This window comes from Myxocyprinus asiaticus, chromosome 17, assembly GCF_019703515.2.
Source record: "Myxocyprinus asiaticus isolate MX2 ecotype Aquarium Trade chromosome 17, UBuf_Myxa_2, whole genome shotgun sequence".
Taxonomy (NCBI): Eukaryota; Metazoa; Chordata; class Actinopteri; order Cypriniformes; family Catostomidae; genus Myxocyprinus; species Myxocyprinus asiaticus.
The window spans coordinates 17,844,068-17,864,547 of NC_059360.1; the positions used below are offsets into that span (position 1 = coordinate 17,844,068).

The window sequence follows — 20,480 nt, forward strand, 5'->3', positions numbered from 1 at the left end:
ATGAACATTATGCTACAAATGCTGTCGATTGAGCTTGACTTGTATTGAACCTGGAATATTCTTTAAGCCAACCTCCCAAGCTGGTCTGCTGGTTTTAGCTGGTCTTGCTGATCTCCCAGCCATCCATGATGAGGCTCAGCTTGTTCTAGAGGGGTTTTGGGCACTTTTATGATGGTCAGGCTAGGAGACCAGGTGACCACCCAAGCTGACCAGCTCTCTAAAACCAGCCAAAAAGACCAGCAAACAACCTTAGGCTGGTTTCAGCAGGGAAAGAAGACAAAATAGTGAGAAAGAGTGACCCAAAAGGATGGAAAAGCACAGACCAGGTTAGAACCAAGTCTATAGATTTGAGGCCTGCTTCGCAAACCCTTGAATAACCACAGAAACAGTAAACATAAGCGTTCTTCGTTACCCATGGTGGAAAAGCTAACCTCAAACTTCAATACACACCAGCATTTTTCACTTTGCAGTGCAGCCATGTTTACACCACATTAAAATTACCTCATGATAATTACAATGTGCTTTGAGTATCTCATTCTTGTGGCTGTCTTGCTTCATGTACCTCTTTATTTGTTCAGGGTCTGCCATGAGACCTCGACAAAATCCACACATTTCCCAGTGCATGAGACTAATCCTCCCCCTGTCATCTCCCAGAAGACCTCTGCTGACCCATTTCCAGATGTTTCCTGTATTGTCACTCACTTCTGCTTATACAAAGGCCAGAAGGCATTAGCGTGAAGTTTACATTGTCTGAAATGTCTTCTCGCAGGCTTTTGAAGCTCATCACTGTGGAAAACATAATAATTAGGGTCTTTTCACCCATTAGTAGCATTGGTTTACACTGAACAACAACCCATTACGCCCTGTTTGGCTAATAAATGCTGGAGCTTTCTTGGCTTTGAATTGCAGTCTTGCATCTGTCTCCCCTTCATGGGATATTGGGAATAATGCATCCTTGTGTGTGTGACAGAACAGTTCTCGCAATCAGAGGCAGGCGTTCAAAAAACAAAGCAATGAAATTTGTTCTCTTTTCAAAAGACCCCTTTCATTAAGAGCTCAAGGCCAGACTCCCTCATGAAAGCAAGAAAATCTTGATTCCAAATTAGTTTATCAAGCCTTTTCCAGTTGTTTTATCAGAGCTTGTTCACTCTAAACACATGCTATTGTAATCATTCTATTTTTAAGGGTGGTTTGAGGGGCAGGCCAGCACTGGTGGGCAATGATCCTATCGCAGTTTGCTAGATACCATGTGTCAGATTGCATAAAAAAGGAAAAATTGTATCAATCATTCCATTAAATTGGGAGAGCGGAGCACTTGTATCCGGTTGAAAGATCCTTTTGAGGCTTAGACATATTCAGGGCGCCAACCGTGATACTATTTCATTTTAAATGACCACGTCGTTTACACAAATGAGAAGTTTTGACCGTGCATTCAAGGCACGTGCTTTTTCTGTCCTGTATTACAAAAAAGGTTTATTTGCACAACTGTGGTGATAAACAGTATGTACATAAGAAAAGATCAATATTATTTCATTTCAACATACCTTTGAGCTATCTGCATTCTGCGCCAGTAAGCTGGCACAAGAGCACCTCACAGGAAAGGGCAGAGGGTTTTCGCATTAGTCAGCTTCATCACAGCATGTGATACAAGACAGATCAGAAAGACTTGGGAGGAAAACCTTCTAAATTAACCGTATTAATCTCCAACTATTTATTCTGCAAGATTATTCATGTGTCTACAGACATGGAAAAGAACTTAGTCTGATGTTGGAAGTGATGTCTGAGGTTCCACTAGCTTTTACAGCAGGAGTCACTGATAGGTATAAAAATGTGACAGACACACTGAGAGCACTAAAAAGAGAAATGATTACATTGGTTTTTCCATTCTTTGTATAATTATTTGGACAAACTTGCCAGTGTAGGAGGTAAGTACACTTGTCTGATTGTATTTGCACCAGGCTTCTAGCCGTACCAAACCAAAGTCTAAAGGTCAGTACTTAGAAACACACACATGTGGTACACACAGCACTGTAGATGTACCATTCTAGACTTTACGCATAACATTTTTAAGAATGGAACACATTACGCAGTGGAGACAATAGCTAAACACTACCGATCCTTTCTCATAATGCAAGGCCCAAGAGTGCACACCTACTCACTGCAATGATCTCTAATATATGGAAATCAAATTTACTACTACTGTAGATCTATTAGAGAAATAGTGGCTTGCCAAGTTTGCTGACATAATACTTGGTTAAGCTATACTATTACTGTAATACAGTAAAAATTACTACAATAAAAATAAAATATGTAGATTAACAAATTAAAAGCTGTACAACAAATACTACCATGATGTACAGTATAATATTATCAGAATATCTAGAAACTCTTCTGTTCACACTTCTCACCACCACTGTTTGGTAGAACAGAAGCAATTGTTTCATCGATGAAGCCAGTGGTGGAGAATGAATGAGTGGGTTGAACTGATCAAGATCTCATAATTTCAGGAAACATCACTCCAGGCCATGAATGTTCAAGCTCAAGCCAAACTGTTTCATGTCAAAAAGGTGCATTATTGAAAACACATATTAGAAGTATTTATAGCCTCTTCCCTCTCCAGTGGGAATTGTTTTCATTTGGAAACCATTTAGTTGCCTTTTTTAATTATTTCCTCAATACCACATTGTTTGGAGGATGATGAAGGCTGGGGTGGTGGTCAACAATACAGATCCAGATACGTCAGTGTTAAATAAGTGAGCAGGCCCACATTTGCCAGCGATGCGGTAGATACGTCAAAAAGGTCATGGTTAGAACAGGGCAGCTGTTTGGCTGGAGCCACCACTGGCACATTATCTGTACTCTATTTAAGAGCAAAGAAGGAAAGCTCGAACTCCGAGAGGACAATGAGTCACTCTCAGGGACAGTTGGACTGATGGGATGAATCAAATGTTTGGTGAATGCATTCTAAGTTGAAGAGGATGGGGAGAGGAGCTCATAAAGTGTAGATTCTGGGAAAGTCATTTGACTTTACTGGATTTCACAGAGCGTATAAGCACACAAGGCAAACAAACTGCAAACCAGCACTGTTAAACATGCAAAAATAGTTTCCATACTGTCATATTGTCACACAATATGATGCGGAATGAGCTGACAAAACAGTGTGGGCTGCCATGTTGGACTGGACCACAAAATAGGCTGAGGTTGAGGTGTTGTATATATATAAGCACAGAAATGCCAGCAATATCCACAGTGGACACTCTGAGTAGAGGGATTAATTGATTCCAGTTTCTTTTTGACAAAGACTCTCGCTTTCCATCTCTTTACTTCTTCCCCTTTCTTCACACAAACATACAGACAGACTGAAACGAAAAATACACTGACTCACCAGCCAAAACACACACTGATAAACAGAGATAAATGTGGAATGGCAGTTTACAGACGTTATTTGAAGTCTCTGTCATTTGAGGTTCTTGATGAGTTTTTTGTAAACACAGCGAACTGGAGACAAAACTGTGGGCTACAAACTCACTATGTTTCAATAGAGAACAGCACACAAAACAAGCAACAATTTCCCTCAGGATCCCACACAGAGACAAAGAGACATGGAGCGAATTCACTAAACAGTTTTGCCACTTTTGTGCACTGTATTTCAGTGCAAAAACCTGCATCTTATTCACTAACCACAAGCAATTCAGTTTAACCAGGCACTGTGTGCACTATTAAATTCTCTATGTACTAAATTCAGTTAACTTACTTCTCGACTGTTGATTTAGCGTATTCTTTAGGAATGCGGGTTTGTAGTATTAATATATTCCCAAACATTCTACAGGTACGTCCATTATGGCTGCTTTGAAATCTGAGTATTTGGTCATCCTGCTCATTTGACGTATTGCTTTTTGCATACTGTGTAGTATGCATACCATATGTCAGTGTGTGCATATCTGGATAGTAGGATAGTTATTATTTTCAGTGCAAACACACATACTTTCTATGTAAATTAGGCTTATCATAGATCGCGACTTGCAAAGAAAATGCTATTTTCCTGGTGTAGTTAATAGATTAGATAGTTAGATAGGTTTGTTTTTGTACATTTTCTAGCGATGTACATTTTCTGGCTGCAGTAATTCATGAAATGATGATAAAAAGATGGAAAAGAGCATTATAACCTAGCACTTTATTAGTAAGTCCTGTACACATACTTATTCATGCGATTATCTAATCAGCCAATCATGTGGCAGCAATGCAATGCATAAAATCACGCAGATACAGGTCAGGAGCTTCAGTTAATGTTCACATCAACTTTCAGAATGGGAAAAATTTGATCTCAGTGATTTCAACAGTGGCATGATTTTTGTTTGCCAGACGGGCTGGTTTGAGTATTTCTGTAACTGCTGATCTCCTGGGATTTTCACAGATTTTATAGAGTTTACTTAGAATGGTGCCAAAAACAAAAAAACAGTTCTGCGGATGGAAATGCCTTGTTGATGAGAGAGGTCAATGGAGAATGGCCAGACTAGGTTCAAGCTGACAGAAAGGCTACAGTAACTCAGATAACCACTCTGTACAATTGAGCAGAATAGCATCTAAGAATGCACAACATGTCGAACCTTGAGGTGGATGGGCTAAAACAGCAGAAGACACATCGACTACTTTATTAGGACCATCGTGTTCCTAATGAAGTGCTCAGTTAGTGTATATCCAGATGGGCCATGCAGTTATGCATTTTAAAGGGTCAATTCAGGTGCCTGGATCACAGTGGTGGAGCGATGCTGTATTTCCCAGTAAAGTATGGCAGACTGTAGTAGTCTGTTGAATCTTTCACAATATAGCACTCAAAGACAGAGAATTGGGGTGTGCAAATTGTGCTTGGTACAAATTTTGTGGCTGTGTTTGCACCTGATTTGCTTAATCCCTTGCATATTGAATTGTGTGCTATAACAACGCAGACTGTGTGAATGACACTATACATGAATGACACCATCAGCAGGTTAAATTAATTCAAAGTGTATGACAGTGTTGGGGAGTAGCTCAGCTACTTTCACAATAGTGTAGAATAGCAGTAGTAGCTTGTGGCTTGGAAAGCTACAGTTTCGAAGTAGCTTCCCCAACACTGGTGTATGAATCCAATACATTTTCCCTTTATAGAGATATTCATATTATCTTCAAATGGGGACAAAAACATTTGGCCAAAAGTTGAAGATACATCAATGATCTTCCTTGTTCTACTTCTCTTCAGTGTTGTCTTTCTTTTTGTGTACTTAAGCAGATATCTCAAGATCTGTGGAAAGAATAATATGAGAAAGCATCTAAAAATGTCTCAAAAAGCTCTAGAAAAACATGGTCTGACTTCTTTCCTAATGCAACATAAAATACAGACAAAGGTTTAGGGGCCTCTTTAAGTATGTTATAATGCATGTCTTAAACCTTTAAAGAGGAAGTTGCAGCAGTCTATTGAGAAAGATTAGATGATTAATCTACAGAAATATAAAATATTACATCCAACCATATCCTATCTTGCTGACATGAGACTTACCTCAGCTCTCCGTTGCAATATTCTTTCATCAAACGATCCGGAGCCTTTCAGTTTAAAGACAGAAAACTGAATGGTAAATGTTACTCATTTATCAACATTTTATTAAAGCCCCTTGGCCAGAGGAAGACTTTTCGAGAACAAGATTGAAAACATTTGCAAAATCAAAATCAGAGGTCAAGAAACGTTTGATCTTTTTTGGCTGCTGCACACAAACTCTTCCCTCTCCCCTAGGATAAGTGTGGAGGAAAGGATTTACTGTGCTGTGGTTGCACAGCCATGACTCGCATACATTTAATGTTGATTACAAGGGTTTTCTCCACCTCTACTTAATCATTATTACAAGGGACACTAGCGGTATGGCATTACAGCAGCGCAGAGAGAAAATCCCTGTTTTTATCTTCACGAGCTCCAAGTTTAACCATGAAGTTAATGTCTGAAGAGAGATTTTATGTCTTTCCTCTTGCAGCTTGATAGTTTAGAGACACCTTAAGTTTTATATGGGCAAAAAATAGAAAGTTGCTTGCAACTCTGATGACCACACTGCTTTTTCCACTGTCTGAAAGCGTCAATTATCACTTCATGCCCATGGGATGCAGAGGGGGCAGCTGACATGAGTGGTGGTTGGGGGTTCAAGCCCCAGCACTGCCAAAATGCCACTGTTGGGCCCTTGAGCAAGGCCCTTGACTCTATCTGCTCCAGGGGCACTGCATCATGGCTGACCCTGCACTCTGACCCCAGCTTGGCTGGGATATGTGAAAAAAAGAATTTCACTGTATATGTGCAAATGTATAATGTGTGATAAATGTAATTATAATTATAAATTATTATGAGTGGATTGTGAGATGCTCCATATACAGCAGGAGCAGGGCCTCAAATACACCTTCTCTAGCGAACATAATTAATACAAATGTGCAAGTTTGGAGCACAAGTACAAGTTTAGGTGATAACTGTTGAGTAGATTGTGGATAACAGTAATTACAGTGGAGAGTGGTTTTGGGAAGACACGTTCAGGCAGACTAAAACGGGCAAAGCAGAAATCTGCTGCTCATACAAACATCACGTCACACAATGCTTTCACTCAACCTCAGCTCTGGTTCATGGGTTATGTCAGGTCTATGAACTTTGCATTTTGTCATGCTTCTCCTCAAAGGATAAAAATAACTTTATCTGATCAAATATAGGCTTTAAATTTCAAAACTACTGATGACATATCTGTATAGACAACCCACTTCTTGCAAACTACACTGTACAACCACTGGAGCTTATCGTAAATAGCCCCACACACTTGGTTTTCACCCTGGCTTCCTCAATTTAAATGTTCTGTCCTCTCAGTAGTGGAATGAGCCACCCAGTGACAACATCTAATCATGTGGAATGTTTTGGGTATTACTCTTACCTGCATGAGTCACCACCAATGATTTACAGTCTTATATAGAAATAATGAAAACATTTTCTATACAAGTTTTGTTAAAGCTTGTTTTTTTTAAGGATAATTAGAGACAATCTACAAATCTGTCACCATAAATTGCAAAAAAAGCAAAGAAGAGGGCATAGTTAACAAATCTGTGAGTTGTACTTCGTGAAACTAATACCTGATGGGGCCAACGCAGGATGAGAATGAGTGGAGAGACCCATGGCCCGCTCAATCCAACTTCTAACCCTGTCAAACACACACACTCTCGTGTCAGTTGCGATGTGTAATTATTCTAATGAAACCGTGACGGAACAGCTCAGATTTCAAAACGTTTCACAATTCCACTTGTGAGCGACTGCTGTAAATCCTCATCTTGAAAATACTGTCCACAGCGAAAGTTCTTCCTCGTTTAATAATGAAGTTATCTCCTTTGAGTTTAATTGCCTGAACCCACTGAGCTAGTACAAAGTTCAACATCTTTTGGAAATTCATGGAAAAACAAATTCAGATGTTCTCTTTTAGAATTTGTGTAAATAGGAACACTGTAGTGGTACTGGTTATTACTGTTCTTCCCAATTGCTGCCATATTTTACTCAACTATGAAGACTTCCTCCGAATGTGGAAGTGTGAAAAGGGTCCATTGGATTACATTCCATTTTTAATCTCTCAAATGAACCCATCCATAATTAGACCCTTTTTGGTAAAAATGCAAGTTGCAAACAAACTGCGCTTTTCATAGATTAAGGCTGCACTTTCTAATGAATAATTACAAGAATACAACATATCTAGAGACGTTCACTAATTATTGATTTCAAAGGCAGATCAAAAAATAAAAAATGGTCAAATCCCTATTCCTCATTTCCAACATAACAAACAATTCTATTAAAATTTAAAATACATACATGTTATCAGTGTCTTCCTTCTTGGGCACAGTGTGTTTCGTGACCCTTGATCAGCGACTTCAAATAGCAAGTTGCTGTGTGATTTCACATTTAATAATGTTCAATGAAAGTAGTGTAAATTGGTACATTTAAAATTAATGATTAGATTTAGCAAAACATACAATGAGTAATCCAAAAGTAATCAATTTAGATTACCTAAAAAATAATATATAAAATATTACGTTAATGATTACAATTTAAGTTTTGACTGAACTGGATTACATTAGAAGTAATTTACCCATCACTGCCCATTACATCCCAGCATTGTGGCTGTGAGGGCATGCATCACTAACAATTTCTTCAGAAAATGTAAAAATCAAGTTGCATTTTATAATCATGTTCATAGCCATGAATTTAGGTCAATTAATTTTTTGAAAAATGTCAAGGCCAACACTGAAACTGTCTATGATGAGTTTTTTCCACTGCAAAATGAGAGTGAACTTCATATGCTGATTCAGAAATACTAATACACAGGATTGCATTACATTGATTTGTTTAGTATTTGTTACATATGTATTGTTTCATGTTCTTCTTTTTGTGAAATGCAACGTGGTTTAAATTAATGTTTTTGTGTACTGCGCAACAATGTTGAAAACATTGTTGAATTCTTTGTTTCAATGCATTTTGCTTCCAATTTGAGTTCAACCTTTGGTTCTAGAATGTGCGTTGTAGCAGAAACAGTGTTTTTCTGTATTAAGGGTTCTGTTGTATGAGAAGGGGAATAGTTGCTTCACTTTAGGCCTTGTTTGTTGTCCAGCACTGGACACATGGGCTTTGTAACTCTAGTCCAGTGGTGACCACACATGAGAGGTTCTGTTGGGAGGGGGTTGACTCCAGAATGGAGACAGATGGACGGAGGGCAGTTCTCACACATAGAATGGCCTCCACTGTTCCCGTGCTGGCTGCCGCTCACAAAGAACATTGATTTTGACCACGCTGAGCAAAGGGCTTGCTAATATCTTGTTTCAGCACCGTCCGCAGCATGACTATGACACCTGTTCGGAGGTCAGGTCTAAAGAACACCTCAACTGGGGGAATCTGATCACATCCCGGTCTTTTTCTCTCAGATTATGTGGAGGTCAATGAAATTTTACTGTGTCAGCATGGATGATTTAGGGAAGGCTCATTCTTAAAAGAACAGTCTGAGTTCAATACAACTTAAAGGGATAGTTCACCCCAAAAATTAAAATTCTGTCATTATGTACTCACCCTTATGTTGTTCCAAACCTATATCACTTTCTTTTGTTTAAATAATCCGTTTAGTGGTGGGACTACTCTTCTAGGCATATTAACTTTTGTTTTGTGTTACCGACATATCATTCAAAAGAAACAAGGTTTACCATCCTTACATGGTCATGACAGGAAGTGAAAGACTGAATATTGGAACATCCCACTAGTGATGATAACACATACAGTATATCATTATAAAAACATATATGAAGTCTTGTAGGTTACTTTCTATTTTTTTTTTTTTTTTTTTATGTTTATCCCGGTGTCATACTTAGCTCCATAGACTTCCATTAAAAGTGTAATATTGTAAACATGATTTTTACATGTTTTTACAAAATGATGCTGTCCATAAAGCTTAACTTGTTTTAATCTGGAATATTCCTTTAAGCATGAATGTCAAATACTTGCCATAGGGCCAGAGTAGTGCACGAATGAATGGTGTGTGTTTTCTATATGGAGTTATATTGTTATACGTGCATGCGCTCACAACATTTGACTGTAATATAACTCCATATTCTCTGGACTTCACAATAACACACGAATGACCCAGTTAATAGATTCAACCCTTCCTCGTAATCTACAGGGCAGGAAACCTGGTCAGAGAGGAAACTGACCTGACATTTCACATGCTCAACTTTCCAGTCAGGAAATTTTATTTTAATAATCATATTTTCATCACTTCACTATTTCCTGCCTGCAAACCCTGGCACTTTTTCCCAATAGAGCCCAACAGCTCCTCTTTCTAATTGCATTTACCTTTGCGCCAATGTCCTGTCTGTTCCCAGCTTCCTCTGGCTCTTAGCTCTAGGAAAAAAAACAGTCGGATAAGCAGTTCCTATATTTTATAAGATCTTATGGGTCAGACAGATGGCCAAATAAACTGCAAAATAAACCGCAATTGTTTATATTTTTATGTTAGGCAGCAGGGATTTTTTTCACCATCACTTTCAATACTGTTTATCACTCCTGACCTTCATTCTACAGCTGGAGCCGTGTATGCAAAAGAGAGGGGCAAAATCTACTTTTTAAAAAGAGTTGCATGGGAACAACATGACGGGAGAGGTCTAGTGGTATACCGCTAATGATACTCTGGCCAAGCTTTTATGGACATTTAATGCATTTTCATTTTAATTGTCCTTAGCCTTTAAAAAACTCTCACTGAATAGAAGACAAAAATGGGAGTGGGACAAAATAATCCCAAATTCTGTGTCCATGAGAAACAGGAAAACCCCCAAATAAAGAGCCTTTCAAGAAAAAAAAAAAATATTTCTGTCTGAGGGAAAATAAGTCTGTCAAGTGTGGACATCAAAATAAAAAATAAAAATGAAATGATTCTCCATATGGTGATATCATCACAGTTGTACCAGTGGGGCGTTTACCACAGCTCATAACTGTCTCTTGGAATCTCACGTTCCTCCCTCAATACTTAGAGATTGAATGCAAAGTAATCCTGCAAGAGATATTTCATTCCATACCTCCTACTACAATTTTAATCTCTCCTGCTCTCTCTCTTGTTAAACAAATAACACAGATATGAGCAGGAGAACCAGAGTGGATTGATATAGGAGTGTGTACCGCACAGATTGAAATGAAGTGATCCCTCTACTATGGAGATGGATTTGTTGCATATTAACATACAAATGGAAAGAGTTTAACAAAAATGAAATTAATTCACAAATAAAAAGAATGAGATTTATAAATGGAAAAATTATTTACAAATATATTTTTTAACTCACAAACACAACTCTGTCCAGCATTAATTTGTGAATCGCGCACATTTATTTGTGGATCGCTTCCTGTGCATTTGCGGATCGCTATAAGCATTTGTCGATTTTGAAACAAATCTAGCGTCAAGATGTGCACAAAATATACAAATAGGTGGACTCCACCCATCGTCTACTCAAGCCAATCAGATAACGGCCACATTACTCAGACCAATCGTAACACGTTCTATCTTCAACCAATCACGCTTCGTTTTACTATCAGGGTGGGACCAGAGTCACAAAGCTCTCATGAGCATGGAATAAAGCACATACAGATAAGCTCCACCGCCACAAACTTTTAATGAAATGGATGTCATCAGAAGAATACTGTGACTTAAGGTTCGTATAATTTTCTCTCAGTTATAAACATGTGTAGTGTCTTGTTAAATGTTGACAGCTGAAATTGCCCATATGTAGATTGTCCTGATCATTAGCTTTATAGCTAACCTGGCTGACTATATGCTATTTCAATTTTAACCAAGTTTCTTGACTGAAATGTGTCGTCATACAGACACACTACTAGACACTACAAAAGATCAGTAGTACAGATAGTGTTTTTATAAAACATGAATCATATTAGATGATCTTAGGAGCACAAACCATAAATAAAGACTGACTTTCTTCTGTGAGAGGAATTCAAAAGGAGATGTCAGGAATAATGATAGGGACTGACAGCCTCGCTTTCATTTCAGCCTCATTAGCAGCATCTACATTTTACAATGTATTCTCATATTCCACAGAAGAAACTAAATAGGACAGGTTTTAAAAACATGAGGGTGAGTAAATGACAGAATTTTCATTTTTAAGTAAGTCAACCGAAAGACAATGTCACAGTTTATTTAAATTTTGTATTACACTTTCATTTCAAGACATGACATTGTAAATTAAAAAACTCTGACATAACAGAAAAATAAACAATCTCATATTACACATTTTAAAAGATGTTCTGTATTGGAGCTGGAACCACTGAGTTTTAGAGCAGGTAAGTCAAGTGCTCAAAGTTGATGGGCAGTACACAGGGGAAACATCTGAAAAAGATAATAATAACTAATGAGTCAATTATCACTGTCAGAACATGATGCTGTATTTTAGAAAGGGACCCCATAATAGTACCTCCTAAAACATTCACACTAAAGTGCTAAAATGCAAAATTCTAATTAATATTACCTTACAACTGCTTTTATTAAATACATTAACATAATGTGAAACCAAATTATTGGCATAGCAGATCTTGTACACTGTGTAATATAGGGTATTAATTTATGATTTGTGCTCCTAAGATCATCTAATATGATTCATGTTTTATAAAGACACTGTCTGTTCTACTGATAGTTTGTAGTGTCTAGTAATGAGTCTGTTTGGATCTGGCATGTAACATTAAGTGTAAAGGTTTTGACGACACATTTCAGTCAAGAAACTTGGTTAAATTTAGAATAGCAGACTCATATAGTCAGCCAGGTTAGCTATAAAGCTAATGATCAGAATACTCTACAAATGGGCAATTTTCAGCTGTCGACATTTAATAAGACACTACACATGTTTAGAACTGAGAGAAAATGATACGAACCTTAAGTCACAGTATTCCTCTGATTGCGTCCATTTATTTAAAAGTTTGTGGCCTTGGAGCTTATCTGTATGTGCTTGATTCCATGCTCATGAGAGCTCTGTGACTCTGGTCCCACCCTGATATTAAAACGAAGCATGATTGGTTGAAGATAGAACGTGTTACGATTGGTCCGAATAATGTGGCCGTTATCTGACTGGCTTGAGTAGACGATGGGTGGAGTCCACCTATTTGTAGATTGTGTGCACATCTTGACGCTAGATTTGTTTCAAAATCGACAAATGCTTATAGTGATCCGCAAATGCACAGGAAGCGATCCATAAATAAATGTGCACGATTCACAAATGAATGCTGGGCAGTGTTTTGTTTGTGAGTTAAAAATATATATTTGTAAATAATTTTTCTATTTGCAAATCTCATTTTATTTATTTGTGAATTCACTTTATTTTTGTGAAACTCCTAACATATATTTATAAATTTTATTATTTTTATTAGTGAATTAATTTCATTTTTGTGAAACTCCTTACATTTATTTGTGGATCTCATTCAATTTATTTGTGAACCAACTTTCTATTTGTGAATCTCTTTCCATTTGTATGTTAATATGCAACAACTCCATCTCCATACTCTACAGGCCAACAGGCCACATTGCCCAAATGGTCTGAAAGCACAAAACAGCTACAATGAATAGTTGTATTTCAAGGAATTTGCATGATCTGTGACATACACATTATCAAATAAAATTGTTAATTATAACTATATACTAAATATTTTGGTTTAAGGCGGGCTGAAGTAGCCCTAAGTGTATTTTTGGACTTATCAGTTAGCTGAGAACAATTTGAGATGTTATCTCCAGTCAGCATTCAGATTTGTCTCTCTTACACCCTGTGGAAGATTACTCTTTACAGTAAAACTTCCATGTGAAAAATGCATCCTCATAATTTAAAAACTCTTTGCCAATGAGTATGAAACATACTGGATATGACATAAGCATGTTCAAATAAGTTTCTTGCATCTGACCAACAGTCATGTCATACACACTGAAAGGAGGTGGAGAGAAGGGGGATGACCCCACCCCACCCCACCCCACCCCACTTTCCTCTGCCCCACACACAGCCCAGGGCAATGTAGTGTTGTAACATACATCTCTAGTAAATCTCCATCCCTTGTCTTTTTCCCCTCCTCCAATTTTTTTTTTTTTTTTTTACTTTTGTCCTAAGTGGGGCTGATCTTCCTCAGCTCTAAAACAAATACAGAATGACTCCGTCAGTGGAGACGGTGTGTCTTGCCTTGTCATGGATTGGTGGGGTGGACAAGTGGGTTCTTTCCTGAGCACCATTATAACACTTAATTTAACATAAACATCTTTAATACATAGTTTTATTTCTTCTGTAGCCATGTGTATCCATAAGAAAGTCTGGTAACACTTAACAATACGGTTCCATTTGTTAACATTAGTAAATGCATTTGGCATAATGAACTAACAATATATTTTTTACAGCATTTATGAATATTTGTTAATGTTAGACAATAAAATTAAAATTGTTCATTGGTACCTCATAGTGCATTAACTAATGTTAACATACAACTTTGAATTAAAAATGCGCTACCATAGGTTAAAATTAACAAAGATAATTGCTAATTGTTAGTTCATGTTAACTAATGTTGTTAACAAATGGAACCCTATTGTAAAGTGTTACTTTAAGTCTTAAATTAGATAATTCCATGGAAAGCTGGTGTTTGTCTAGGAAGGGGTTAAATTATCAGGAGTTCACCGGAAAGTCCCGCAAATGATATTTAAAGCATTAAATGTGAATATTGATTACAAACCAGGTGGTACTGGGGAACAAATATAGAGCTTAGTGTCAATTTGAACAAGGAAGTGGCATTGTTTTGAACAAAATAAGTTAGCATGTGAAGGAATGAGGGGCCATGGTCACTTTCATGAATCGATTTGCTTCACAGCTACTTTATCATAACTGGAAGATATCGAAATGCAAATGTTGTTTAAATACATATTTAAATGCTGCCAGGGCTTCTGGAAAAAGTTATACAACATAATTTTCATCTAATAATTAGAGCTGCGATTTCACGCAACTGTTGCACTGTGAAACGCACATGGAAAACAAACACGCAATGTATTCAAAAAGATTTACCGAAGAAAGACAACCCGCAGAATCGGAACGACGTTGTTATAGTTTTGTTGTACGCAAACCAAACATAGCTGTTAAAAAAGTTCGTCTGTTTGCTTTCACACATAACAAAACTGACAAACACAAGCTCCTTGTTTTACTACTTTGTTGTACGCTAAGGGGCCGTTCACACCGAAAACGTTCTTGCACTAAAGAAAGCTAGACGCAGAGCCACGAGCGCAGGTGTCTCGAGACAGTTTAAATATATTTGAACTTTACACGGTATTTAAAAACGCGGCGCTTCTGCGCAAGACGCTGAAAAAAAAAATCAGGAGACAAGGCGCAACTGTTAAAGACATCCGTGAAGCGTATGTTTACATAGAAAAACAATTGGGAAAACATCCCGGACAGCCGCAAAAACGCGTTCGGTGTGAAAGAGTTCTAGTAAACCTATAAACTGCATTATACTCCCGAGAGAGAGAGAGAGAGAGAGAGAGAGAGAGGGAGAGAGGGAGGGAGGGAGGGAGGGAGGTGGGGGGGGGGGAAGTAGGGCAAAACTTTAAAAAAAAGAAAAAGAAAAAAAAAGTGATTCAGCTGGGAAAGAAACGCCCCATGTATTGACGCTCTGTTGCCCCTCCTGCGGGTGTCTTATAAAGGAAATGCTGCGTTGCGGAGCAGGACAGAGGGGGTTCTCTGATAGGGCAACAAAAGTTTACACAACCATAACCCATCTTGTTACCCTTTCAAGTATCAGATTCTCCTACGTTTGATTTATGCTCGATTGGAAGATGACCACGGCCGTGGTGTCGCCTTTCTTCGACTTTAGCGAAGTGATCAACAACAAGGTAAGAGAAAAGATTCAATGGGGTTTGTCTTCTGGAATGTATTCCATTATACTTTGTTTTTAAGTCCGAGTGGGCAAACGTAGGCTTTGTAAGTTATCAAAAACAACCACGACTCAAAACTTCAGTTGCTTTCTTCGATTGAAAGATATCAGGAATGGTTTTAGTTAAAATGTAACAATGCATGCGACTGAAGTATTTACTGCAGTCTGTGGCCATGCATGCATGAAATTTCCTGCTTGGCATGTTCTGGTGAATCCGTGGCTGTGATTTCACAACACATGCATGTTTCGGGTTTGCTACCTTTTGAAATGTTTATCAACTAGAGATTGGAGCAACCTGTTGCACCATTTGCTATTGAAAGAATTGCCAATCCTGACAAAATTGTTTTGAGGGGCATGTTTGGTTGTAAAAAATTGGCGTCAGTAAAACGCAGGATTTTATGTTTTAATGTGCCTGATGTAATGCAGTCATGGCTGTCTCGTGATTTCATTGAATTAAACTTTTAGAGGAGTGTCTTGGAAAATCAAGTGAGTCAAGCGGATGAGCTGATAGAAGATATGGGCTTGTTGCAGTGGAGAATTCGCAGTTAACCAACAACTGATGTCTAAACATGGTTTTTCAGTGGAGTTGATGTGTTTTCCTGTTGTGCAGCTGTGGAATTAAGATTTGAACACTTCTGGAGCCAAAAAACACTTGGTGCCTGATCCAAACTCTGAAAAGGCTAGAATTAATGAAATGCACTCACTGCTGATGAAGACTGACAGATTTTCATGTGGCATGTCAACTAGATAAGAGTGTAACTGTTTGAAAACATTACTACTCTTATGTTCATAAATATATGGAGCCTAACTTTAAACTTTGATAAGTGTAGCCTAACTTTAAACTTTGATAAGTGTAGCCTAACTTTAAACATTGAACAGCATATTCCACTTAGGTATTCCTTAAATCTTTTTGTTTGTATGTAATCAAAAATGTCATAAAATATTTAAGATTGGGGAGGGGAACCAAAAGTTTTAAGAATCTGTCACTGAAAAACTTCTTGATAATTGACCACTTATTTGAAAATTGGGGGAGTCATGGTGGTTATGACCCAGTGTATGGTTATAATTTGTGTCCACTGTGTAATATATTTTTTTTTCATGGAAAACTTCTGTTTTTTGGCTTCTGTCCCACAAGTAAGTAACGTGACATAAAAAAAAAATTAAATGCGAATGTCCTCATTTTCCTTTTTGTTTCTTCTTTTGTAGAATATAATGCTGAACTACAATAACAACATCCTCAGTACTCCGCACCCTGCCTCTGTCCCTTGCACAGGGGTCAATCTGACCATCTCCAACCCCGCCGGGAGCCTGCTGGACAGGAAGGCTGTGGGGACACCCTCCACTGGTGGGGTTTACCAGCGCCGGCACTCGGTCACTTCGGCTAGTACCAAACTCAACCAAAACCAGTTCTTGAACATTGCAAAGGTAGATCCATCCCTGCTCAACTCGGGGACAGGCAGCAGCAACAAAGAGAACCGGCTTCGAGACCGTTCTTTCTCAGAAACGGGGGATCGCCTGCTACAGAAGTGTTCAGGCCCTGGAGGCCCCAACAGTCAGGTCAACTCCAGCCGCTACAAGACAGAGTTATGCAGACCTTTTGAGGAGAATGGCGTCTGCAAGTACGGTGATAAGTGCCAGTTTGCCCATGGCATTCACGAGTTGCGAAGCCTAAGCCGCCATCCCAAGTACAAGACGGAGCTCTGCCGCACATTCCACACCATCGGCTTCTGCCCCTACGGCCCACGTTGCCACTTCATCCACAATGCGGAAGAGCGCCGTGGACCTCCACCTACTCCGTCCCCCCTTTCGGCCTCCAATAAGATGGAGCGGCCGCGCCTGCAGCACAGCTACAGTTTTGCGGGGTTCCCCAGCTCAGGAGGCCTGCGGGACAGCCCCACCTCCATCACCCCTCCACCTATGTTTTCCCCTGACGAGCTACCAGAGTGGCCTAGCAGCAACCCCTTCACGTATTCCAGCCAGGAGCTGGCCAACCTCTTCAGTCCCAGCCTGGGCAGTGCACCTTTGTCTTGCTCCGACCCCTCCACCCAGGCACCATCCTCTCCAACCTCAACCCCTTACTACTTCAGGGCTATGTCAGAGTCTCCCCAGCTCTTTGAGTCTCCATCCAGCCAGCCTGATTCTTTGTCTGACCAGGAGGGCTACCAGAGCAGCTGTGGCGGAAGTCTGAGTGGCTCAGAATCGCCCATCCTCGACACCACCCGGCGGTTGCCCATCTTCAGCAGGCTTTCCATCTCTGATGACTAAAGCACACTGAGCCAGACACCATTACCCACTTTCCACTGCATGCAGCAGTCTTCGGCAGAGAGGATGAGATGCTAGCACTCCCTCTACTTCTTGCCATTTCTCCGGCCTTCTAGAAGCTGTAGACTTCCCTCCTTGTGTCACCTCCGTTCTGAAAACGATGCAGTGAATTAAGGGATTTTTCTTTTTCGGAAAACTCTTTTTAACCAGAACAAGCTAAAACACTCCCAGCCTTAAAAACCCTCCTGTTTTTCCGGGCCTCGTCTTGCAGAGCCCCTGCAACGTTCTTGGTGTGACTGTGCCAAACACGCAGAGTAGGAAGTGGATTAGCAAAATGCTAATCGTGAGAGGTATGAGACTGTTGTGCCAGGTGCCACTGCTACAGTCGAGTGTAGCAGAACCTGTGGCACAGTTCAGGGAGAGATCTGCACACTTCCCCCTTTGCAAATTGCCACTCTTCTCAAGGACACTCTTTCATAACTAACTAAAGTTTACAAGTGTCATGCTTAGACCCTTTAACAACTGTCTTTGTAGACCTGCTTAAAGCAAAAAGAGGAAAAAATTGTGAAAACAAAGTGCCTGGGGTTAAGTGATGGGGTGAATGGACCAATGTTTCTTTCTTTTCTTTTTTTTTTTTTTTTTTTGTCCTTGTGGCCTGATTATGTAGCGCTTGTTTTGAGTGGTTGCTCCCCTCCTTTGAAATTGCAGACTACACCAGTCTGCAGGAAGGACTTCCTCTCATGAGGGTTGAATGAAATATTCCAGAACTCCAGGCACATTTAATGTTCAATCAGGTGCTATATGCTCCATGTCTTATAAAGCCAGCACAAAAGATGGGATGGGATTTTTCCACTCAAAAACAAACAATTCCTTATGTTTTTGTTATTACCCCATTTCCCATTAGTTGGTGGTTATTTAATGTTTCTTGGGAAGGGAATCTTTTATTAAACTTCTGTCCCACCTCAAAAAAAAAAAAAAAAAAAAAAAAAAATGGAGGGGGAATTCCATCATTCCCAAGGTGCAGTTGAACATCTTTGCAGCTTCACTTTAGTTCTTCATCCAAGCAAGCTTTTTCCATAGATTCTGCTCAGTGGAGCACTTTGTAATTTCATCACTCATCTATTCGCCTCTTGGTTTTTGATTTTTATTATGGTCATTGTTTATTATTATTATTATTATGGTTATATTATTGTTTGAAAACCTTCTGGAGTAGAAGGTTTTGCTTGTCACTGCTTATTTAACTTATCAAAAAACATATTTATTGGTGATCATATGCATTTTTTTTTCTTTTTAAAAAAAAAAAAATTTTTGTTTGTATTTATCTTGATAATGAAACAATAGAATATATTTTCTTTTATGTTAAATTATGATCTTCTGCATTAATCTTAAGATTGTGAAGATGTGTCAGCTTTCTTTTTTTTTTTTCACAATTTAATATATTGTACTATTACTTTTGTTGGCAACTACACTTAAAATGAAACTTAATTTAAAAGCAAAAGCAAAAAATCCTCTGCATTTTGATTTATTTATTGTAGATTTATTATCATTCCCAAATATTTGACTGCAAAATCAGTACTACCATACATTCATTCCTTGATAATTGAACTAACGAAAGAGCATCAATACCGTTGTTTTATTTTAAAGTTTTCATCCACCCTCTTCACCTGTTTTTCACACTTGAGGCAAGCCTTGTCCCCACTGGTAGCGGAATGATTTTTCCCAACCATTTAATAAGAACTGAGATTTTCGCCACCATTAAGTATTGAATATTTACATTTTGTAGTGATGACAACTTGGATTATCAGTCCGCTTTAAAGAATGTTTGAGCCTGGTCATAGATTTGATATAATGTGGAAGAAATTTGAAAAGCAATTTTATTTTCGATTAAATCAAGTTTGATTCAAGATGCAGGGAGTTTCATGGCCTTAAAATTTGCGCACCACATTTTAAATACCACCATGAAGTGCATTTTTATTGTTGATATTGTTTATGAAGTTTAAAGGTTCATGATGATGTTGCAGGTAATAAACCTCCAGTGTTAAAAGCAGTTTCTTCAGTTGTGGTGGAGGATATGATGAATTGCAGGCTATAATTGTGACCTAATGGGTTAAAGTTCTGTTTCTGATGTTTAGAGAGCTTCTAGCCTAAATGTAAAGTGCCTCTTTTACACATTCCATGAGCAAATGTTCTTTGCCTCAAAAATAGCTGGGATGCTACTTTTTTTTTTTTTTTTTTTTTACATTTTTTTATGACTTGTTGCTTGTATCCACAATGGTGGAAGCAGTGATTGTCGTTGGTTAACAGTATAGACGCAAAGAAAGTAAAGAGAGTTGAATGTATTTTGTTTTTGATTAACAGCCATTGCTGTTCACTACAGTAATTTTTATGAGTTTATATAAGATTGATGTCTCTTTTGTAATGACTGATTGCAGTTAAAACCAATAAAACCCATATTTTTGGAAAGAAAAGTGATCTGGAGTATAATTTTGTGCAGTATTAAAACTCTGGGGAGTGCATGAAAAAAGTGGATAACTTGGGACAAGGAGGAAGGATGTTTTGCTGTCAAATGCTATTAAAACTGAAAGTTTAATAACGTAATAATGGTGTGTACATTGCAATAATGCAGGGGAAATGGTTTTGGTGACGCGTGCAACCAAAATGGCTTGAGACCGACTCTTGGTCCAAACCTTACTCTGAATTATACAGAGCCTCATGACTGACCGCTGAGAAAAGCAAGCACAAGCTTATTATTTGG

The 20,480-nt window shown here is 38.5% G+C and overlaps 1 protein-coding gene across 1 annotated transcript; it reads left to right on the forward strand.

Annotated features, from left to right (window-relative positions):
• Positions 1-15,240: 15,240 nt before the first annotated feature.
• LOC127455044 (mRNA decay activator protein ZFP36L1-like) lies at positions 15,241-20,193 on the forward strand. The gene is made up of 2 exons (XM_051722597.1): positions 15,241-15,422; positions 16,670-20,193. Exons 1-2 carry the CDS (start codon positions 15,351-15,353, stop codon positions 17,726-17,728), a joined length of 1,131 nt encoding a protein of 376 aa, XP_051578557.1. The 5' UTR covers positions 15,241-15,350; the 3' UTR covers positions 17,729-20,193.
• Positions 20,194-20,480: the final 287 nt, after the last annotated feature.